Source organism: Platalea leucorodia (assembly GCF_965183815.1).
Source record: "Platalea leucorodia genome assembly, chromosome: 9".
In the NCBI taxonomy this organism is placed as follows: Eukaryota; Metazoa; Chordata; class Aves; order Pelecaniformes; family Threskiornithidae; genus Platalea; species Platalea leucorodia.
The window spans coordinates 29,854,336-29,877,505 of NC_138831.1; the positions used below are offsets into that span (position 1 = coordinate 29,854,336).

The 23,170-nt window shown below is 58.4% G+C and overlaps 3 protein-coding genes across 5 annotated transcripts; 2 read left to right on the plus strand and 1 right to left on the minus strand.

The window, feature by feature from the left end:
• Window positions 1–42: 42 nt before the first annotated feature.
• STOML1 (stomatin like 1) lies at window positions 43–5,588 on the minus strand. Of its 3 annotated transcripts, none has more exons than XM_082321723.1 (7): window positions 5,204–5,588; window positions 4,897–5,003; window positions 4,602–4,751; window positions 3,900–4,103; window positions 2,833–3,061; window positions 1,988–2,203; window positions 43–930 (listed from the first exon to the last, which is right to left on the minus strand). In XM_082321723.1, exons 1-7 carry the CDS (start codon window positions 5,349–5,351, stop codon window positions 728–730), a joined length of 1,257 nt encoding a protein of 418 aa, XP_082177849.1. In that variant the 5' UTR covers window positions 5,352–5,588; the 3' UTR covers window positions 43–727. The 3 variants fall into 3 exon arrangements, with proteins under 3 accessions (XP_082177849.1, XP_082177848.1, XP_082177850.1); XM_082321722.1 differs by having other exon boundaries at window positions 1,988–2,206; XM_082321724.1 differs by lacking the exon at window positions 1,988–2,203.
• A 753-nt stretch (window positions 5,589–6,341) lies between these two features.
• Window positions 6,342–14,487, plus strand: LOC309595021 (protein PML-like). The gene is made up of 9 exons (XM_082321482.1): window positions 6,342–6,442; window positions 7,245–7,812; window positions 8,225–8,802; window positions 9,245–9,297; window positions 9,806–9,886; window positions 9,976–10,186; window positions 10,850–10,902; window positions 13,507–13,663; window positions 13,757–14,487. The coding sequence occupies exons 1-9, from the start codon at window positions 6,391–6,393 to the stop codon at window positions 14,329–14,331; spliced, it is 2,328 nt and encodes a 775-aa protein (XP_082177608.1). The 5' UTR covers window positions 6,342–6,390; the 3' UTR covers window positions 14,332–14,487.
• A 6,081-nt stretch (window positions 14,488–20,568) lies between these two features.
• ISLR2 (immunoglobulin superfamily containing leucine rich repeat 2) lies at window positions 20,569–22,665 on the plus strand (the record flags this gene model as incomplete). Its single annotated transcript, XM_082321839.1, has 1 exon — window positions 20,569–22,665. The coding sequence occupies one exon, from the start codon at window positions 20,569–20,571 to the stop codon at window positions 22,663–22,665; it is 2,097 nt and encodes a 698-aa protein (XP_082177965.1).
• Between the last annotated feature and the right edge of the window lie 505 nt (window positions 22,666–23,170).

Below are 23,170 nucleotides of genomic sequence, written 5' to 3' on the forward strand. Positions count from 1 at the left end.
ATATCTATATACGCCTATTTACAGTCCACACGCACCCCACGGATAAACCTCACAGCACACATGCAAAAGCACTTTGAAGCACAAATTAGCGCAATGACTTATTACAAACTGCTGTGTCAGGAAGGCTCAGGTACCTCCAGGAAGGTCGTTCCCCAAATTGCCATCTCTGCTCCTTCCCCACAAATGCCAGCATCCTGTCAGCAGTGCCACGCTGGACCCTGACCCCAGCCCGCTGGTGGCATCCCAGCCTGGTCCAGCCAGCCCTCGTGCCCCACTTCGGCTGCCCACCCCACAACTACCGTCCTTGGCCACAGTGTCCCCAGGGTCTTCCCAGTCCAATCTGCTCAGCTCACGTCCCTTCCAGTCTGAGATGCCTGGCTACGCAGCCCATTGCGGGGGCAGCAGGACATCAGTCTGTGCCCTGGTGGCATATTGGCCAAGGGACCTGGAAGCAAACTGGCACGTGCTGGGGTGCTAACTGGTTCCCATCCCGTAGTGTTGTAGGCAAAAGATGGGCAGGGGAGGTAAAGCCAAGGACAAAGACAGGCAATGGAGCTCAGCCTCAGTTTCCCTGCTCAGGTCTTCACCCAGCTCCTGCAGCCTCCACTGGGAGGGCAGCAGGAGCTCCAGCAGGGCAAGGCCCCCACCACGCAGCACCCCTATATGTCCCCTGCTTTTGCACACCTACGAAGACATATGCACACAGACACACACCCACACGCATGCTCTATCTACGTTGCTTCATCGCCTTGACAAGCTCCTCCAGCTTCAGGGCAAGGTGCAGGTCACCTTTCACCTGCAGCCGCCCGCTCATGTAGGCAGTCAAGGGGCGCAGATCGCCCAAGAAGAGGTCCTGCAGGTCTTTCTCTGCCACCTCCAGAATGACATCAGGGCTGCCCTCAGGCACACCGCAGCCAGCTCGTCCGCTGCCTGTAGGACACAATGGGTGGGAGAGGGAGAAACAGCAGGCTTCAGGATCCAGCCTTGCCTGCTGGTGTTTCCCCCACTGTTTCGCACGGATTGAGTTGGGCCAGATGACAGACAAGGGCCTGGCAGGGGGATTTTGGAGACAGGAGTCCTTACTCCTTATGGAGATAAATTTCTCTTGTGTCGCTCCACCAATGTCCTGTTACAGTGGTCCACCTCCAAGCCCTGTCCTACTTTTGCCATGGTGTGATGGTTTTGGCTGTATGGGGCCATCACTCTGACAATTCCCCCCTTCCTCCTTCTTCCCCCACCTTTCTGTCGCTGAGCATGACGTCATATGATATGGGATATCCCTTTGGTCAGTTGGGGTCAGCTGTCCCAGCTGTGTCTCCTCCCAACTTCTTGTGCACCCCCAGCCTACTCACTGGTGGGGTGGGGAGCAGAAAAGGCCTTGACTCTGTGTAAGCACTGCTCAGCAGTAACGAAAACATCCTTGTGTTATCAACACTGTTTTCAGTACAAATCCAAAACATAGCCCCATATGAGCTACTGTGAAGAAAATTAACTCTATCCCAACCAAAACCAGCACATATGGCCACCAGAAAAACCATCAGCACCCACACAGGGATGAATTAGGGTGCTGGGAGGACATCTTCCAGCATGGCAGTGGCCCAAGGCGCTGCCCATGCATGTCCCTCCATCACTACCCCTTTGGGCTGGTGGCATACAAGAGCCAACAAACCTTGAGGTCTCTGAGCCACTTGGCGAGCCATGAGGAGACCTGGCTGCCAATTTTCTATCAATACTCTCTTTCTGAAAGAAAATTCATGGTTTTAACCCAAAACAAATTATACTTTGGATTTGAGCACGGACTCAAGGCCATGGTCACCAAACTGCAGTGCTCAGCTGATGGACCCTGGGGTGCCTTTCATGGAGCTACCAAACGGGCTTGGTTTGGGACCCCCTACCACCCAGCTTGGTGGGGTTCTCAGCATGCAAAGGGGGCACGGGCATGAAACACCCTCCCGCCTTCAACACAACAACCCCAAAGGGTGGTGACCTGAGGAGAGGTCTATGAAGTAGGTGCTCCAGGCGCCACTGGGCAGGGCGATGTTGACCTGGTAGGATGCTCCCACCTGGCTGACCAAGGCCTCAGAGAGAATGGACTCTACCACCGAGAGCAGCTCGTCTGTGCTGGGCTTCCTCCGGGCGGTGCTGGCAGTGGCGAGGAGGGGAGCAGTGGGAGGCTCCACCTCGTTCACTGTCTCCATGCTGTCTGCTGGGGCAATGGGACAGAAGTGGGTTGAGGGGACACCTTCGGATGGTGAGCTTTTCTGGTCTGCATGGACCCACCAGAAAAGGTCTCCAGAGCAGAGAAACCCACTTATCCAGCAAGTTTCCAGCTAAGCAAGAAGAGGACAACATAGTTTTGCCAGTTCCTACGGCCTGCTCCTCTGTCTGCCATGGGTTACTCTTCCCCTGCTACCGGGGGGTGGAAAATCATCCCTCAAAGAAATAGTAAGGCACAAATTGGTGCAGGGTTTCTGGAAAAAAATCCATGTTGCCCTCAGATGTGACTCTCTCAGCAAGCTCAGGCTTGGGTTTGCCTGATGGAAATGCTGAGGTCTAAGTTGGTCTTGACCCAGGCTCCTGCAAATCTGCTCCTGCCCTCCCCCATCCCATCTCCAATGTCTTGTTAGAAAGATTGTGTTGCACCACGTGCCATATGGAGCTGTACCCGAAGCAGTCCTTTCTCCTCCTCCCTACCAGCCTATTTGTGCTATGCTCATAGGAGCGTGATATCTCCCGGACTTTGACTCCTCTGTCAAACAGCCAACGGACACAAAGGTCATCAGGTAGGAGGGGCATCCCCCAGCAGAGAAGCGATAGCCCTGCGTTGGTTACCTGCCTCTGGAGCACCGGTCCCACTGCCCGCCAGAGCCAGGGTGTTGCTGAAGAAATGAGCAGCCAGTTGCTGAATGGTGCCATCCAGCCCCTCCAGCCCGGGCACGGGTGGCATGGTGGCCAGAGGGCCCACCAGGTTCTCCCGGGGTGGCTGCAGCACGGACTCCATGCTCAGCTCCACCCGGTCCACCTCCAGGCCCCAGGACTTGGTCATGTCGTTAATCTCCAGCTGCAGAGCCAGAAAGAAAGGGAGAGGTGTTGGCAGCCCAGGCGGAGCTGGGTATGGCCATGGAGACCACCCACCACAGCACCCCCAACCATGGACATTCCCATAGCTTATACTTCTGCTACCCACCAGCCTGTTGTTGAACCAGGCTCAATAGTCCATCTCCTCCAAGCTGTCCACTCTCACGTTCAACCCTGCTCGCCCAGTTGCTCTCCAGGCTTGGAGGAGGTCAGGACAGGGAGGACAGCTCTTTCTTGTTCCCCATTCTGTGGCTCCCTTCCAGGCTGGCCCCTTTCCTCGCTCTCCCCTGGGCACCATGGCCTGGTGTGGTACTCCACCAGGCAGCATCTCTGCCCTTCAAACTAGCCCAGACACCCCAGAGATACCAGTATATCTCCCCAGCCTCTTGTTATATCCTCCCTTGTAGACATTCAACCCACAAGCTCTTGGCCTGGCCCAGGTCGGCTGTGGGCACTAGTCATCGCCCCTCTGCCACCATCCTGTCCTGCTTCTCTCCCCAAAGGCTTTTTCCAGTTTGCAGCCCTCTCCAGACATTCTCCTGGTGGAGATATGGAGGTCGACTTTAAGCTTGCCGACAACATGTGGGCTTTTCTGTGTGGCCAAAGCCCTTTGAGATAAGCCACAGAGCTCCAGAGACCCACAGGCTGAAGGTGTCTGCTCCCCAGTAATCACCACGTCTTCCGAGCTATCGTCCTTGGCCAGGTCCATGGCCAGGTGGACTTTCAGCAGCTACAGCTTTCCCTTACTGTTACTTCCACACCAAGAGCCCGAGGGTTTGGGGGGCTTGAGGGGCTCTGTGCAGGGCTGGGGCAGTCCTCACCAGCAGCTGCTCCCCAATCCTCAGCTTTTCCACCTGGATCTCGCGGAGGCTCTTCTTCACCAAGGTCTTGGTCATGGCGTTCTGCGCTGTCATCCGGGTGGCCGCAATGAGGTCCTTCACCATCATGACGGACAACACAGGGTCCCACACCCGGAACTGGACATCAGCACCCATGGAGATGACCGCCCCATCCTTGGAGGTCAGCTGGGGCAGAAAGGAGTCAGGATCTCTCCCCCTCTCTGCCCCATGGCCCAACCCTTGTGCATAGAGCCTGGGAGCAAAGGCATTCACTTCTTTCCCAGCTGGCAACTGACTCTAGATCTCTTTAAGAGAGTTATTAGAAACAAAACCAACCCAAATGATGAAGTTTGGGCTAGTCTGAATGGTGAGGCCAGTTTCCAGCACGGGGCTGTTATTGAAAGACATCTGGGAAGGACAGGGATTGATGTTTTTGAGATGTCTCCAGCCAGGAATATGCATTGAACAAGGTGTGAAAAGGTAAGAGGAGCTTTTCAGCCACAGGCAGGTGAGGACTCTGAGTTCACAGCACCAGCTACCACCCCTCTCGCCTCGTTGTGAGGATGGAGGAACTGAAAATTGGGTCCATGCACAGCACCAAGGGTCAGACCATCCCAAAATCCACCTGCTCTGGGTATTTTAGAGATGTCTCTCCATCCTGCCCTGAGGCCCAAGGCAGCTCACCTTGCAGGGAGGCACATTGAAGGCTCTTGTCCTCAGATCCACTCGCTGCCAGTGATCGATGAAGGGCAGCAGCAGGACCACGCCAGGTCCCTGTGGCGCCCGGATGCGGCCCAGGCGGAAGATGATCATTCGCTCGTAGGTGGGCACAATCTGCAATGGGAAAGTTTAGACCAGGGCAGAAGCAAAACCCTAGGTCCTGTGGTGCCAGAAGCAATGGGACCAGGGGCAGCCAGGAATGGTCCCCCCCACAGACGATGGGTTGTCATCCCACTCCTTGCCTGCTTTCCTCCCTTACCTTCAAGGCAAACCATCCTGAGATGGGGAAGGTGACAACCATCAGCAAGAAGACCAAGGAGGTGATAATCCCATGGCAGATCCAGGACAGCCAACCCTGGGAGGAATCTGCAGGGGGGTGAAAGGAGGATGTACCTGCTCCAAAACCCCCTTCCCTGCCTGTGAATCCCCATTTGAGCCTCTCCCTCCATGCACCCTGCACCCCAGGGCAGCCGGCAGTGTTGGGGGCACCCAGCCAGTGCAACACCCTACAGCAAAAGTGGCAATAGGGAGGAAGGCAGCAACTCTCCTCTAAGGTCAGGACTCACCTGCGGTATTCCCGGCCAGCCCCAGAGGGTCTTGCTTGGATCCGAAGGAGAAGAAGCCCTTCTGGGCACCATAGAGCCCGATGCTGGACTGCTGGAAGCGGTCAAAGTCTCCCAAGGGGAGGGCCTGGTATCCCGACCGGCTGAACATGGTGCTGGTGCCTTGCAGGGGACCCCACTCCCGGTGCTTGGAGCCCTCTAAGCCTGGCTCCCCGTTGGGGACTTCACATCCTCCCAGTGACCGTCTGGGCAGGAGCCAAGCCAGGAGACAAAAACTGCGGCCCCGCAGCCGCCCTCCGCTTCACACCCCCTTGGAGCTGGGAGATAAGCCTGGGGTGTCCCCGGCCACCAGCCCCATGGCCGTGGGGACCGGAGGCCACAGCGAGGATGCCGTGGTGGGGAAGGAGGGAGCCGCTGGCACTTCCTGGTCCGCTTGTCATGTGGCTGCTGACGGCAGAGGGACGAAACGGCTCACGGCTCGCTCACGGCTCACGGCTCAGTGAGTTTTTCTGGAGAGGCCCTGCCCAGGAACTGCTCCGCCAGCCATGGGGAGGACAGGGCCCTCCATCACACACACACCTTGGGGGGCTCCGGAGGGTACCCCAGCCCCACAGGGAACCGGGAGAGGTAGTTTTCCTAGGGATTCCTGCTCCAGCATGGCCTTCTCACCATGCCAAAGCCCTCTCACCCCATCTCACTGGCCTGCAAAGGGCAGTGGAGACCAAAGAGCAGCCTGGAGCAGCACTGCCGAGGATGGGGGTGGCAATAGGGCGGGTTTAAAGCTCCCCCCGGCCAAAGCAGGGGCCTGAGACACTGCCCCAGACACAGCAGCAGCCCTTGCAGCCAAGCTGACACCCAGACATGCACCCCAGCACAGCTCGGGGGGGGAGGTCCTATCTAGCAGCTGAAGCAGAGCTTTGCCATCCGACCCCCCCGGGTGCCAGCATCCCCCCCCCGGTGCCTGCATCCCCACCCTGGTATCAGCATCCCCCCCCCCCCCCCCCCCCCCCGGTGACTGCTTCACATCCTCTCCCCCCGACGTTTCCTCCGCCACCGGCACCCCCCTGCCTTCCCCGCCTTTTTCCCGTCAGCTCCTCCTCCTCCGCCTCCTCCTCCTCCTCCTCCTCCTCGCCCGGGCAAGCTGGGGAAACGAAAGTTCCCGCTCAGCGCTGCTAGGCCCCGTCGCTCCAATGTCCGGCAGCCCCGCCGCCCACCCGCCGCCCGGCCCCGGCCTCCCAGCAGGTGAGGGGGGGCTCCCTGCTTTTCTGGAGGGGGAGGCGGGACGGGGCGGGTGGGGGGGTAAAGCCTGGCCCAGGGCCCCCTCCAAAGGGAGCCGCGGCGATTGCCTGCTGGGGGGGGGGGGGGGGGCGGTATTTTTTAGGGTGCAAAACCATTGCATGGGGGGGAGGTGGTAAGGGGGGGGTGTCTCTCCTTTATTCGGGGGGCTTCTGCCTGCGCTGCCGGGCTGGGGGAGGCCCGGGGGGGCGAGGGGTGGGGAGAGGGACACCTTTGGGGACAGGGCTGGTGCCAGCGTCCCGGTGCTGCCCGCGAGGTTTGGCAGGAACCGGGGGGGGCTGTCGCCAGGGCCCCCCCTTCCCTCCCTTGCCTTTCCCGCTCGCAGGGTAGGAAGAGGCGGTGGCAGCAAAGCAAAAGAAAAAGTCACTTTGCAGCCTTCGTCATCCCCCCGCCAAACTCTGAAATCCAAAGCTTCCCAAAGGGAAGGAGGTTGGGAAGGGGGGAGGAGAGCCTCCAAGGGTCCCACACTGAGGGCGGGAGGGAGCACAACCCTTTGCAGCCAGCAGAGAATGTCCCCCGGAGACCACCCTTTGCCTTGCCGGGGTGCTGCCACCCACACGCCCTCAGCAGGAGGGATGGAGAGGAGCCACTCACCCACCCTGTGGCTCCATTATCCCTTCCCTACAGCGAGGTGGGTAAAGTGGGCTGCCCACGGGTGGCCTGCATGGCCACCACCAGTGGGACTGAGCTTCTCGTCCCTCCCCATCTCACGTGCTCCAACCGGGTCTTTCCATCGCACCCCACCTAGACGGAGACGGTGCCGCTGCCCCTGTGGAGACGGGACCCCAGCCGGGTGCACCCCCATGCTCCCCTCCATCCCACCCACCCGTGGTGAAGGATGACTTCCAGTTTGTCCTCTGCGAGATCTGCCAGAAGGAATCGACCAACCTCAAGCTCCTCACCTGCCTCCACACCTTCTGCCTCAATTGCCTGAGCGAGAACAAGCCTGTTGCTCAGTGCCCTGTGTGCCGGACAGCCATCCCTCAGATCACCGGCATCCCTGACATGGACAACCTGCTCTTCAGCAGCCTGCAGGCCAGGCTCAGCATCTACAAGAAGATCAGTGACAGCAGTGGCCCGAGCTGCGGCCGGTGCCAGCAGGAAGTGGCAGCGGTGTGGTGCTCCGAGTGTGATGAGTTCCTCTGCACCAAATGCTTTGAGGACCACCAGTGGTTCTTCAAGAAGAGGAGCCACGAGGCCAGGAGGCTGGAGGAGCTTCGTGCTGAGTCAGCCCATCAGTTCCTGGAAGACACCAGAAAGTCCTGCAACCTCTTTTGCTCCAATCCTGGTCACACCAACAAAGACCACATCTCCAGGTGAGAGTGGTGCCTTGTCCACAGGTCCCATCCTGCGCAAAGGGCTTTGGGGCTGCTGCTGCAGGACCAGCTCTAACAGGAGGGCAGAGCTAAGGGGGTTTCATCACCTGCCTTTGGAGAGGGACCACTGCAACCCCAGTGAGACCCCGGGCAGGAGCAGGGTGTGCTGTGGGGCTGGCAGGTCCCCGGGAGGAGGGAGGGGAGCAAAGGTGGGTTGAACACCCAGCTCCATGCCCACATCTGCAGCTGGTGATGTGAGGCAAAGCCCTTACCTGCCCTGTGCCTCAGTTTACCCTCTCGTTCAACTCTTCAGCTGTCTCTTGGGGAGGGGGAATCATGCCCAGCCCAGTGGAAATGCTTTTCTCCCCCTGCTGACATACCGGCTTTGAACGATGCTCTCATTTCCTTCCAGCATCTACTGCAAGAAGTGCGAGAAGCCACTGTGCTGCTCGTGCGCGCTGCTGGACAGCCACCATGCGCCCTTCTGTGACATCCGCAGTGAGACCCAGCGCAAGCGGGAGGAGCTGGTCACCATGAGCCAGGAGCTGAAGCAGAAGAGAAGCAGCTTCGAGGCCAGCTATGCAGTGCTGCAGGATGAGGCTGCCCGGCTGGAGCAGGCACAGCAGGAGATACGGGATCTGATCCGGCAGCGTGTGGAGCAGCTGGTGCGGCTGATCCGGCAGGAGGAAGAGGAGCTGCTGGGACTGGTGGAGACGCGGCAGGAGCAGGGCCGGTGGGAGCTGGCGAGGGAGCTGCAGCACGTGGAGGGGGTGCTGCTGCGGATGGAGGCGAGCGAGCGGCTGGTGGAGAAGATGAGTCTCTATGCCACGGAGCAGGAGGTGATGGACATGCAGCCCTTCATCAAGGACTCGCTGAAGGAACTGCAGCAGCTGCGGCTGCCTGCAGCCAGGGACCGAGCGCAGCCCGGGGATTTGACCGAGTGCAGAGCCAGGCTGCAGGCGCTGGTGGAGCGTGTCACGGGGCACCCAGGTGAGGACTTGCCACAGGGATGGATCCAGCCACCCCACAGGCAGCAGGGGACTTGGGCAAGCTCAGAAAGCCATCACCCAGCTCTGGGTCCCGCAGGGTTCAGAGCCACCTCCCTGCAGCAAAATGAGCCCAAATTCACTCTTGTAGGGTGCTTATTTCCATTGGATCCAAGATTTTCTCCTTTGCTTATATGGCCAGAACCCCTTTTTGATTTCCCACCAATCTGAGAGGCTCTGGTGATGCTTATTTCTGGGTCCCCAGAGGCTCCTAAACCCCTTGGGTCATCCCAAACTGAAGGGCTGGGAAATGGGAAGGAGACCGGAGCTGCCCCTTCCTTGCTGCAGCTGCTGGGCAGGTTTTTCCCAGCTTGGCTGCTCCTGGGGCCAGGTGGGAGCTCCAGAGGCTCCAGTTTGGGATTGCAGCCTTGCTCTCTCCATTACAGCTACCAATTCCCAAGCTATCCCGATGGTCGAGGTGGCCCTGGAGAACGACCTGGTGAGATGTCTGTGTTTCATCCCAGTGTGCTGCTGTGTGGGGAGGGCTCCTGCATCAGCTGAGACATGGATCCCCCCTTCCTGTCACCTTTGCAAGCCTTTCCCAAGGGACTGCCTTCCCCTTCCCAGCCCATGACTCCCATTTCTTTGTTAACAACAAACCCCCAGGGATATTTCTGCCTGGGGAGAGAAAAACCTGCTTTGTAGCCATCGTTTCCTGCTACCCAGGTGTGCTCCTACCCCATCCCGCTTCTCCAAGCCTGCTGCTTCATCCCTCATTTTCAGCAGGGAAAACTGTAGCCTCCCCCAGCTGTAGCACTGCCAAACACCTGCAGCTCAGGCACAAGCCTTGAGCCAAGCTGGAGGGCCAGGTTGTACCTCAGTTTCCCCCCTGGTGAGGATGTTTCTGCCCCCCCCAGCTCTGCCTGCTGCTAGGAGACACCCCAGCCCTGCAGAGGGGTCAGTGCTATCGAGGTTCCCTCTAATGCTGCTCCGCGCTCTCTCCGCAGGAAGAGGAGCTGGTCCAGCCCGAGAGCCAGAGCATCCTGCCCACCGTCGCCATCAGCCTCAAGGAAACGCAGACGAGCCCGGTAAGAACCGCCCCAGCGAGGCAGGAGCCTCTGGGGACTAGGAGATGCCAACCTGGCACCTTACATCCCCCATGATCTCCTCTCTCCAGGCTCTCCCTGACGCCGCATGGCCCAGGCGGAGGTTCCACTGCATGGAAAGGGGCAGTCAGGTCTTGCCCAAGCTACTCAAGCTGGAGTGCGACAATGCGGAGGGCCCCAGCAATCCCGGTTCAAACCAACGGGATGGCAGAATGTGGCCCAGCACCTCCACGCCAAGTCAGAACTGCAGCAGCATCCCAGCTGCCAGCAGGGATGATGCAGGTGGGGACCGGGGATGTGACCCTCCTCGTTACCCCATCTCTTCCCCCCCTTACAGGGGTCCCCCATCTTTCCCAGCCTCTGTGCACCCCAGTGCACTCAGAGCCTTGGCCAAACCTTCCTGGGTCAGAGAGGGTGGGAGCTGGTTCCCAGGGTGTAAATATGAGAGCAGTGCTCAGGGGCAGACGCGGATGCTCCATCCAGCTCCGTGTCCTGCCTCTGAGGTAGCCGAAATCAAGCCTAGGGAAGAGCATAGCAGCAGGCCAAGCGTGCAGAGAGACTCCCCTTTTTTTCCTGAGGCAAAAACCACTACAATTTTTAGCAAAACACATTTTCTTCCCCGAACTCACCCAGCCCCACTCCAGCCTGCTGCAGCATCCCGCAGTGAGGGGTCCCAGGCTCAGCTCTGCAAACAGGAAGGAGGATGAAATGCATCTTCTGGAGAGGCTGGTGCAGGGTCCATGTGGGTGAAGCAGCAGTGGAGAGGTTGCCCCCACTTGGGGTGAATCTGAGAGCACCCAAGGGCTGGGTGGTTGATGGTCCTGGTAGAAGCATTTGCCCTCTGCTGCAAGAATCAGGAGATAAGGTCAGTCCTCCCATGGGAAAACTGGTGAGATCCAAAAATCACAGTCTTGAAGCTTCAGCACCCCGCTGTTCCTTCCGCAGAAGACACCAGCATCATCATCTGCAGCTCGGAGGACAGCTCAGAAGACACGGTGGTGAGTGTAACGCCAGACCTCGCTCGCTGAGCCACACCGCAGACAGAAGAGGCAGCTGCACCCCGTCATCTCTGGGGTGCCTTTCCCTTTCCTCAAGCTGTGCTCAGACCCAAGCCTTCTCCCTTCCTAACATCAGCCAGAGACTTGCTTGTGGCTTTCTCTTCCCCTTCGGTTGCTCCCAGGCAGAAGGTCATCTGGGCCCTATCAAATCTAGTCCTGCTGGGCTAAGACCTTTGCTGGTATCTCCTGGTATTCTGGAGCAGCCAAGGTCTTCTCTCACAGGCCTCTTCCTTTCCGCCTCGCTGTTCTCAGCTTAAAACAAATTAGTTTTCATATAAAAATCAAGTCTGCAAGTGGAATGTAGTGTCCGTGCTTGGAGAGTTCATCAGTCCTGTGCCTACACAGGCTGAGAAGCTCCTGGGAGCCACCAGAGCAGGTAGGAACCATCTGAACATCCCGAAAGTGACATTTCCAAGCTCCATGCAGTGACATTTCACAGCACTGGTCCTGCAAACTGGTGTGCAAATGTCCCTGACTGAGGTGGTTAGATGAACCAAGGGCATGAGATCTCTGCTGAGATACCCTATCCCCAGCATGAGCAGGGGATCCCTTTGGAAATGGAGGCGAGTGCGGACGATTTGGGATCTGGGGGGGCTGGTTTTCCAGTACTGGCTTGATGAGGGGTTAACAGCCCCATTTTTTTTTGTATAAATCAGTGCAGAAGCTCTTCTTACTCTTCAATAAAGCTGTTTGTAGATTAAATCCCAGCCCGCTGCTGGCTTCTTTATTAATTTTCTCCTCTGCTGTTTTTCCTTGCTCTCCTGATTCATCTCTAACAGAGGGAAAAAAAGAGTAGTGGGGCTAAAACCCTGTCCCCACTCCCTGCTAGTGCCAAAAAATCCCAAGTCTGGGGCTTTTGGGGATGTTAGAAGCTTGCTGTGAGAAGTCCCTGTGTGAAGCAGGTGTCCTTTTGTACGATGTGGATCTAAGGGTGTAGCAGAGGTACAGGCTGGAAAAAGAGAGGTCCCAGGGGTATAAACATCTGTTTTGGGGTGTGGTGCTGGGCACTGGAAAAGTGCAACCTTAAGAGCTGGGAAAAATTGGTTTAAAGCCTGGAAAGGGGGAAAAAATAGCAGCTGAGTGAGAAAAAAGGCTGAGCAATGGGATGAGGCAGTGGGATGCAGCCCAGGGAAGCTGCAGCCTTCAGGGGGTGGAGGGCAAGGGCTGAGGACCTGCCTAGAGGCTCAGACATCTAAAAGGAGATTTTGGGTCTGGGGAGGAATCTCTGTGGGGTTACCTGGGGACTGTCATGCTCTTCACGCCAAGCTGAAGCCGCAAGAGCATCGCCAGCGCCCGGCTCTGCCTGGATCCAGCACCCACAGCCACTGCGGTGGTATGAGTGTATGTGTCTCTGTATGGGTGATTTTCCTCCTCACAAATTCCACGTGTTTTCCCCGTCTGCTTAATCCTTCCATAAAACTTTTCTTTTTAGAAAAGTTTTTTTTCTGAATTTTAGAAATTCAATTTGCTTGTTGCTGGTTTGGGTAACAAGAGCATCTGCAATCACATTTTGCTGCCGAGTTTGGTTCATCTAACTCCCTTCAGCTGGGTCAGCTGGGTCACTCCGGGCACAGTCAGGTGAGGGGACACAGGGCACTGCCACCACCTAGCCACCATCCTTCTCCTGTCCCTTCCCAGACAGAGCAACCCCATATGCCCTTCAAACACCAAATTTTAACCTGGCATTTAAGCAATCCCATGTCCCCTGAGCTGGAGAGTGCTTGGATTTGCTCACATGCCTGCAGACATTGGTCCAGCCACGTTTCCACCACTCTTGGTCTGCAGGTGAAGGTGCAGAGAGCTGGTGCGGGGGGGAGATGGACACCCCATCACTGCAGGATGCCCAGGCCAGGGGTGCAGGATTGTCCTTGGGGGAAAGAGAGAGGAAAACCAAGGTTGAAGCCTCTTGAATGCATTGCTGTCCTACTCTTCCTGTAAGGAGAATTCCCTGTGGATGTTCATCCCTGCCGAGGCTGAGCAGGGGATGGTTGGTGTGGCTGCTTTTACTCACACTTGGGAAGCACCGCTGTAGGCACTGGATCTGCTGAGCCTGGAGAGGCACCAAACCTCCTCCTGGCCTGATTCAGTCCCCTTTTCCTCTAGACACCAACCAGATCTTTAAGTGTAGTGGTATCTCGTGTGGTGAGGTTGCTCGGCCACGTTTATGTCCCTGCATGAGCTACATCCACATGAGATGTACAGAAAGGGACAGCAAGTCCCCGGACCTGTGTGTTGTGTCCCTCTGGCCACTGCCTGGATCCCACTCCCTGCTTAGGACAAACTGCATTCACGGCTCTGCTCTTCCTCACTTGGCCCAGACCCTGGTTTTGGGCTCTCAGCATAGCCAGCCCACTTCTGAGATACAACACACACCCAGCCCATCCCTGGCAGTGCTGGGACATCAGCCCCCGTGGGTTTCATGGCATTGCACACAACCAGGTCCTTGCCCATGGCCAATGGTGCACCCAAGGGGTCTCCTCATGCCTTCCCAGCCAGGTTCAAGCAGGCAGACAGGACTCGGCCCCCTTCTCCAATCTCTTGCAGGCTTTCAGCAAGCCCAAGGACATCAAGAAGCCCTCCAGCCCGACATGGTCCAGGAGCAGCACCTCACCCCACCACAACACTGGCCCCACCAGCTCCTGGGATGATGGGTTGGAGCTGAGCACCTTGGTGTTCCTCAGCTTGAAGGTTGACCAGAAAAGTGAGCATTGCCTTTCACAGGCATGGGGAGCTGGGGGGGCAGAGAGGGGCACCCCCAAATACTTACTCCAGCCCCATCCTCTCCTCTCCGCAGCCCAGCGCATCACGGAGGTGGCGGCGGCCAATGGAGAACACACCTTCAAGATGCTGATTCAGACGCCCGAGTCGGTGCTGGCGCTGCTCTCCCAGGGCGTCCCCATGGAGGTGGGGATGCAGCACCTCCTCTGGTACCTCTCCCCTCTCCCCAGGCCCATCCTCATCATATATAACTTCTGGGCACCAGAGCTGCCCGCTCTCTTTAAAGCCCTGGATGCCACAGGCAGGAAAGTGGACTTCTGCCACATTGTGGGTGGTTACGTGGATATGTTGTCCTTGATCAAAGAAAAGCTGCCCAAGGCCCCTTCCTACAAGCTGAAGAACCTGCTGAGAATGCACCTAAAGCAGCAGCTCAACGAGAGCAGCACGCTGGCCATGGCCAAGGCCTTGCAGGAGCTCTGGGGAGCCCTGGAGCTCCCTGCCTGCGCTGATGCGGGGATGATGCTTACCCACTGCAACCTGCAGAGCTACACCGTCCTGTGGCCCCTGGTGCAGGAGAAGCTGCTCACCAGGAGGGCAGCCAAGATCCTGGCCCGGCGCAACCTCATCCTCTGGGAGCTGGAAGAGGCGTGAGCGCAACCATGGGGTGAGCTGAGCTGGCCAGGTCTCAGGCTAACCATGCCAGGGATGCAGGGGTGCTCTAGCAGCATCAAAGAGGACTCGCAGACCCCTCTCTGCTCCCAGCACGGGGCTTAAAAGGTTCAGGACCCCGGGCCAGCTCTAGGGGAAAGAAACCACCCAATCAAATTAATATTTTTATAAAATAAATTACACAGTGCAGCCCAGCGTAATTTATTGGGGCATCTCCAGCCCTCCTTTTCCCAGCCAGGCGGGAGGGGAGATACTCGGAGCACTGTTCGCCCTGCCCGGGCAGCAGGAGGTACCTTGCCCGCCTCCAAACCAGAGGTTGCCAGCGGTGTCCCCAGCCGGGGCTGTGTGCGACAAGGCAGTGCGGGACACACACCGCCAGGTGTCCTCTTCGTACAGCCGCACAGGGCCGGGCGTGCGAGGGCTGGCTCCCGTGCTTGTGCACGCCCACTCACGCCCACTTGTGGACACGCACGCCCACGCGTCTCACACGCTTCCCTGGGACCCACCGGTGGGGCCTCCTGTACCTGGGAGGTACTGGGGCCATCACCGGAGAGTCTGGTCTGCTGTATTGGGCACAGAGGAGAGGGGTGGGAGGGATGAAGAGGTCCTCTGGGTGGCTCGAGGTGGGTGAAGACAGGTAGGAGAGGGATATGGTGAAGGTCTCCTCTCTGAGAGGGTGTGGTGGGAGCTGCCAGGCTTGGAAAACTGGGGGCAGACGACAAGGAAATGCGGCCCCCATCTTCTGGGAGCGCCCCGGGAACAAGCAGTGGCCTGGACACAGCTGCGAACTATTGGTGCAGGGTCTCGGCCAGCAGGGCAGGGGTAGGCAAGGGGCTGCCTTCCCCCCTGCCTGTCCTGCCTGCTGCCTTGCCTGGGTCAGGGAAGAACCAGGACAGATCCAGCACCATACAGCAGTTTATAGGGAGCAATCCCAAAGGAGCCCCCATGACTGCACGGTGGCACACAGGGCTTGTCACCAAATTCAGACGACGCCATCTCACCCTGAGGATTCTCTGGTGTCTGATACCGCGTTTTGCACGGGGAGCAGGCTCTACAAGGGGCACAGCCAGAGCAGAGCAGACCCCATCTGTCTGCTGTCACCGGTCTCATCAAAGTCTTGTAAAACAATAACGAAGTCAATGGGCTGAGGGAGCCAGATTAGCTATTTCTTTGCCCTGAGCTGCCGTAAAGCTCATTCATCCGGCTAGAAAAGGGCTTGTCACTGCAGGGTGAGCAGAGCAGCACCCAAAAAGCCCCAGTCCTGGAGGAAAGGGCTGCAGCTGGGGTACCTCTGCAGAGTGAGGGCTCCCCAAAGGTCCCACCAGCTTCCACCTCCAACAGGCAGCTTCTACACACTCGCAGGCTGGTACAGCCCCGCTTGGACCTCCCTTCCACCTACAGCCACCCCATGAAAATCCCCCTCCAAGCCAGAGGTATAAGGAAGAATCGGAGTCTCTCTGGGTTTTTTTTTTTCCGAGCAATAAATAACTTTACTGAATTAAGCGAATGTCCTGAAAAGATATATAATATACTGCTTGCTTGATTGGCTGTTATTAATAATGCATTGCTCAATCTAAACCATTCATAAAATGACTCCCTGCTAGCCCTGAGCAAAGTGCTTTGGGATTCAGGGGAGGGGAAAAAAAAAAAGGCAAGAAGGAGCAGCATAAATCCTTTCTGTTTATGAAAATGGATTTCTTCCCCCAACAATCATGCAAAACTAATTAGAGCCAAAGGGACGGTTCCTCTGCATTTGATTACACCCTGCGAGATCGCTCAGGTTGGCTGGCTGGGGTGGGTGGAAGTCCAAGGCAGAGGAGGATTCACCCCAATGAGCCAGAGAAAGGTTACCTGGATTATATTTCTTATAAAAACATCAGCCTGCTAACATCCAAACAGGTTTGCATCCCATGGACCATCAAGAACAAGGACAGGGTGGTCAGGACTCTTAAATATTTGGAGAAGTGGTGAGGCAAAGCTGAGGGAAGCCTTATCTAGATGAAAGAAGAAGCCACATCATCTCTGGCCAGCCAGGTCCTGCAGCCAGGGTACTCCCAGGGTGGTGGCTTGATGCCCTCACATGAACTTGGAGGAGCTGGCTTGGGGCTAGAGACTAGAGAAGGTAGGAGAGCCCAAACTGGGGACTTGGCCTTCTGCTCCTTAAACAGGCAATGCCCCTGACCAGCATGGTGTAGAGGGCTCCTCCCTCAGACACCACCTGGAGATTAATGGTGTAAATCAGCAAACCCTCATTGACCACAGTGGTGATCCAGTGATTCCTCCAGCTGGGAGGCTGCCCTCATTTATACCAGTGGGAGATGTGTCCCCAGAGCTGTGATGGTCAACACCAGCCATGGACCTGGCCCCCAGCCCAGCTTCTACTTGTCACATGTTTAGGAGCACACTGAGATTTAGGGTGCCTGGGGCTGAGGCAGGTGTGGTGTGAGAAGGAGAGGTTGACAGCCCCAGAGCCTGCTCTTCCATCCATCCACCCACCCACCCATCCATCCATCCATCTATCCACCCATCCATCCGTCCATCCACGCCTCCATCCTCCACTGTCCTCTCTTGGAGCTCTCATCTGAGGGGACTGAAAAGCCACCACAGAGCACTGTTGTTATTCCCTGCACTCAGCCCATGAGAAACTGAGGCACAGGTGGTGACACAAACTTCACACATGTCCACTGGGGAGGCATGAATGGGGAGGTGGATGGATGATGTAACCCATGCCAGGCAGCTTCATGCTATGATGACCTCCAGAGTGTGTAGGCTGGGGTCTGGCCCTCAGGCGCAGGACAAGGGATGGCTTATCCATCCCATCGCACGTGCCTCACCCCCTGACCCATTTCTAGCACAACACGCTGCCTCCAATGCTCCTGAAATGCTGTCACTGTATCTAGGACACTGGGGTTTCTTCCTCTTGCATGATGAATGAAGGCATCTTGGGAAGAGCTCAGTGTAGTGTGGTGGATAGCAGCCAAGCCAGAAATCAAGCATTTTCTCTGTGTTGGCCACGTCCTTGTGTCATTTTAACCTACTTTCATGCTCCTCAAAGCAACTTTGCAGTCTTGCAGCGCTGTGTCTCCCACCTGAGCTCTGCAGCCCAAGTCCCAGCCACGGGTCAATACCATCAAGGGATGACCCATGGTCCCGCAGCCCCACGGCAGCATGGAGAGCTTGGGACGTGCAATAACCTGACACGCAGCAGCAAGGGGTGAGGAGCAGTGTGGGTACACATCTGGCCTGCTTGGAGATGCTGAGTCCCCAAGTGCTTTCCTGTTAACAACAGGACTCCCTGCTGTGGGGCTTGGTAGATGCTGACAGCCTGTGGGCATTCAGAGAGTGAGCAGAACGGGGGAAAAAAAAGCCTATAAACCACAAATCCAAATGTCTGATGCTGTAATTCCCTGAGCTGCAAATTGCTAGTGCTTGGGAGAGTGTCACGGTAAGGGTGAGGGCATGCTTGGGCGCCCAGCCAGCTGCGGGGATGGGAAGGGAGTGAGTCATGGCTCAGCCCCAAAGATGCTGAGAGCACCATGGCAGTTCAAACTCCACTCCAGTGGGAAGGGAGACATGGAAGCGCTGGCCTGCAGATGTCTGCGCTGGATTTGAAGTGATGCTTCCCTCCTGCTTGACCCCTCTGCAGACCCCTGTAGCCCCCCAAAGCAAGGTGGCCTTGTCCATCTGCTTGGGACAGTCCCTTGGACCATGTCCAGGGCTTTTCGGGAGAACGTCAGTTGGGCTGGGCCAAAACTGTGCTGGGGAGCGTGGTGACAGTCGCAGTGTAGGTGGCCACAGGGCGACACTCGAACAGTGTTGGTTCACTTGCATGGGAACAAGGTGGTTTTGGTGGCCACACATCACCCAAGCTCCTCACCCACCCCGTGGGTCCTGCCAGCCCTCAGATTGCAGGGCTGAAGGGAAACTGAGGCACGTCTGAGGCCAACCGCTTTGGCCGAGGTGGTCCCCGGGCACCAGGCATCTGGCTGGGGGGTTTTGGACACAGCTCCTGGGAGAGTGGAGGTGCCTGGAGCCGGCACGGAGGATCAGACCTGGCATTTTGCTGTCAAGCAGCTTCCCCTCTCTGCCCCTCCAGCCGCTCCCCCCTGCAGCTCCTCGTACTTGGGAGAACACGCCCATCCCCGTGGCTTCGGGGCGGGGATGCAGAGCCGGGCTCCCCCCCCGAGGGAGAGGTGACCGGGCTTTTTACTCTGCCTGCGAGCAAGCAGGGAGGAGGCGAGACACCCCCCCCCCAGACCCCTGGGGCTCCCCACTCCCGGAGCCCCCCCCCGAGACGTGCCCAGCCCCCGCGGCGTGGGGGGCCGCAGGACCGGGCCGCAGCTTTAGGCGGGGCCGCTGGCTGTCTCGACACAGCCTGGTCGGGGACACCGGGAGGACCGGGCTGACCCACCTGAGCCCATGCGGAGCCCGCCCCGGCCCCCTCGGCAGAGCTCCCGGGCCAGCCGCCGGTGGGGCGGAGATGTAGGGATGCGGCGGGGTGGTGGCGGGAGGCAGGAATCGATCCCGCTCACAAAATCAATGATTTCTTGGGTTTCTCATGGCGGGGGGAGAGGCGAGGGGCAGGGCCGGGGGTGCGGGGGAGAGAACAGACCCCCACGTCAAGTCGAAACAGAGGAGGGGAGAGGGGACTCCCCGTTACCGCGCCTTTCCACGGCGTTGAAACCTTCAGGAGGAAGATGAGAGAGAGCGGCCCCGTCCGGGAACGCCCGCAGCCCCCTGTCACCCCCCCCGCATCTCCTTCCCCTTCCGCTCAAATGCTTAAAAGCTCTTTGCGTTCAATTAGCGCCCTGCAGAAGGGAACCACCCGCGACGGGACGGGCTGGGGCGGCGGCACACGCCGCACATCGCCCCGCAAAAATACCGCATCGCCCGGGCGGGGGCGGGGGGGGCTACCGGGAGGCCTAGGCTGGGTCCCGAGCCCCGGTTCCCCGTCCACAAGCGCTTTCTAAAAGGGATGTCCCGGGAGAACGGGGGTAGCCGTGTCCCGCATCTTCCCCGACGGCATCCCGGTCCCTCCGGGATGCGACCCGGAGGGAAAGCGGGGAGCAGGGGGGGCTGGATCATGGCTGCTGCCAAGTGCGTGTGAGTTGTACTCCTTGCTCTGCGGGGAAGGCGTTTATTAGGGCTATTTTTTTTTTCTTTTTTTGGGGGAGGGGGTGCCTTGCCCGCCCCGGGAAGCAGCAGGCTCCGTCCCCGCCGGAGGCTGGCGAGCGGCGGCGGTGGGTGGGTGGTGGGATGGGAAAGGGGTGGCGAGGAGGGAGGGGGCAGCCGTGCGGAGGGGGAGGCTGGCAGAAATGCTAATTCCTCCCTTCGCTCTCGCCTCGGCAAGCCCAGTGCCCGTACGGCCCCGCTCCGGCTCGCAGCTCAGCCCGGAGAGGTGCGGGGGTACGGGTGGGGTGTCCCCCCACCCCCACCCCGACTCCTCGCCGCGCCCCTCACCGTCTCGTCCGGGCTGGCGGAGGCTCCTCCGTGCCACAGGGACGGGGGTCGGGAGGAGGATGCGGAGGACCGGTAACGCCGAAGAAAAGGGCTGCGTGTTGCTTAACGCCACTTAGGAGCGGGTAAGGTGCGGGGTCAGCCGCGGTGCGGCGAGGCGGGGGGGAGAGGGTCGAAGGGAGGGTCAGCGGAGAGAGGGAAATAGGGAAGAACTAGGGAGAGATGGAGAAGGGAGGAAGGAAAGTGGGGGGAGGAAGAGTGAAAAGGCTGGAAGGAGAAAGAAAAAAGAAAGACAGACAGAAAGACAGAAAGACAGAAAGACAGAAAGACAGAAAGAAAGAAGGAAAGAAAGAAAGAAAGAAAGAAAGAAAGAAAGAAAGAAAGTAAAGAAAGAAAGAAAGAAAAGCGAAAGAAATAATAGAAAAAGGAGAAATTAAAGTAGAGAAGAAAGAAAACGAGATTTAATTTTTTTTCTTTTTTTGGGGGGGGGGAGGAAAAACACAATCAAGACAAGAAAAAGAGAGTGAGAAGGGTGGGAAGAGCCGGGGGAGAAAGTGAGGAAAACGAGGGAGAGAAGGGGAAGGGGAGAGAGGGGCTGAGGAGGAGCGGGGGGCGAGGGGGCGGCTGCCGGGGGGAGCCGGGCACAGACAATGGGGCGCGGCCCCGCCGCCGCCTCTCGCCAAGCAGGGAGCGGGGCCGGGAGCGGGGCGGGGAGAGGGGGCGGGAGCCCTGAGAGCCCCCTGTGTCCCTTAGCAGGGGGAGATGGCCCCGCTGCTGTCCCTGTGGCTGATGGCCCTGCTCGGCCTGGCCCGGGCGTGCCCTGAGCCCTGCGCCTGCGTGGACAAGTACGCCCACCAGTTCGCCGATTGCGCCTATAAGGATCTTCAAGTGGTGCCCACCGGGTTGCCCTCCAACGTGACCACCCTCAGTCTCTCGGCCAACAAGATCACCTCGCTTCAGCGGCGCTCCTTCGTGGAGGTAACCCAGGTCACCTCCCTCTGGTTGGCACACAACGAGATCCGCTCCATCGAGCCCGGTACCTTTGCCATCCTGGTGCAACTGAAAAACCTCGACATCAGCCACAACCAGATCGTGGACTTCCCCTGGCAGGACCTCTACAACCTCAGTGCTCTCCAGCTGCTCAAGATGAACAATAACCACATGGCTCTGGTGCCTCAGGGTGCTTTCCACACCCTGAAAGACCTCCGGTCCCTACGCATCAACAACAACAAGTTCACCACCCTTGCAGAAGGTATCTTCGACTCACTTAGTTCCCTCTCCCACCTACAGATCTACAACAACCCCTTCGAGTGTTCCTGCAAGCTCCAGTGGTTGAAGAAGTGGATGGACAGCACGCTCATCTCCATCCCTGAGAAGGACTCCATCACTTGTGCCCTCCCAGAGCAGCTCCGAGGAGTCCCGGTGGGGAAGATCCCAGACGTGCAGTGCACCTCGCCTACCGTGCAGCTCACCTATTACCCCAACCTGGACACCACAGAGCTCTTTGATGGCTTCACCCTGACACTGCACTGTGCTGTGACGGGCACCCCACCACCTGAAGTGAGCTGGAAGATCCGCACCTCCAGCCAAACCCTGGAGCTCAATGGGAACCTGAAGGAGAGTGCTGGGAAGGACCTCCCCAAACAGGACCCTGAGCGCTTCTTGGTCTTCAAGAACGGCACGTTGGTGATTCCCCACCTGAGCAAGCGGGAAGAAGGCACCTACACCTGCCTGGCCACCAACGAAATGGGGAGCAACCAGACCTCGGTCAACGTGGCTGTGGCGGGTACCCAGAAATACCCACTGCAGCCTGGGAGGGACCCACTGGGGGGTAAAGCACAGCCAGGTGACAAGAAGCCTGGGGCCAAGGGAGCAAAGAACAGTGTGCTCATGCCAGATGAGAGGAACAAACCTTTCAGTCCCACCCGGCAGAGCCAACCACCCTCGGCAGCTGGGACAGAGTCCACAGGAGATGGGCAAGTCCCTTTCCAGCTTCCACCCTTTGAGAAGTGTGGCTCCAAACAAACCAGCAAGTACATTTCCAACCACGCCTTCAACCAGAGCGGCGACTTCAAGCAGCACACATTCGACCTGGGGGTGATTGCCTTAGATGTGTCAGAGCGTGATGCCCGGGTGCAGCTCACACCCACCTACATGCAGCCCGAGAAGGTCCACCTCAGGATGCTCTACCTGTGCCAGGAGAGCAGCCAGGGCCACGCCTTGGTCCAGTGGTCCAAGATTGAGGAAGGGGTGAACTCGTACTGGTTCCAGGGCTTGAACCCTGGCACCAATTACTCCGTGTGTCTCACCTACCTGGGGGAGGACTGCCAGGTCCAAGTGGTCTTCACCACCAAAAAAGAGATCCCCTCACTCATCATTATTGTGGTTGTGAGCATCTTCTTGCTGGTGCTGGCCACCTTACCCCTGATGGGGGCCACATGGTGCCACCTCCTCTCCAAGTACCAAGGGAAGACCTACAAGCTCATCATGAAGGCCCAGAACCCGGACCAGATGGAGAAGCACATGGCCGCTGACTTCGACCCCCGCGCCTCCTACCTGGAGTCTGAGAAGAACTACAATCCCAGTGAGGTGGGGGAAGCAGACGTGGAGGAAGAAGATGAGGAGGACGACGACGACGACGATGGAGGCAGGCGGAGGAGGAGGAGAGAAGCCGAAGGGGCTCCGGAGCTGGAGCGAGAGGAGAGCGTGGCGGCCAGCTCCATGGCGGAGTCGCAATCCAAAGCCAACGGCGAGGAGTTCGAGGTCCGCTCTGAGTACAGCGACAAGCTGCCGCTGGGCGCCGAGGCCGTCACCATCTCCCAAGAGATCAATGGCAACTACCGGCAGCGGCCCCGCTGAGCCTCCCCACACCCCCTCTTCTCCCCCCACCCCGGTCCCCACCTCCCCCCCCCCCCCCCCGCCTCCTGGGGCATCGCCGCTGCTTTTCCTCCGAGGAAAGACCGAAGCATCCTCAGCGACACTCGCCTGACCTTCCTCCTCCTCCTCTTCCTCCTCCCTCAGGCGGCAGGTCCCCGGGGAAGGGACTTCTCTCCGGGGATGCTCGATGCGGGCGGGATGTTTGTCCCACGATTTCGTTTCCGTTTTGGGTACCGGCGGTCCTCGGCTCGGCGGCAACACCGCAACGATTCCCGGTCCCCCGCCCGCCTCTGCCCTCCGCTCGCCCCCTATTTTCTTTCCCCTTAAAGGAAAAAAACGAAAAAAAGAGAAAAAACAGGGAAAAGAAAAAAGCCCGATATCCCAAAACCATTTTTTTTTTTTTTTCTGGAAACGGTTCAGTCCCCAGCGGGCCCCTGCCGTTCCTCGGTCCAGTCCCGCCGCTCCCTCGGTCCCCGGTAAGTCCCCT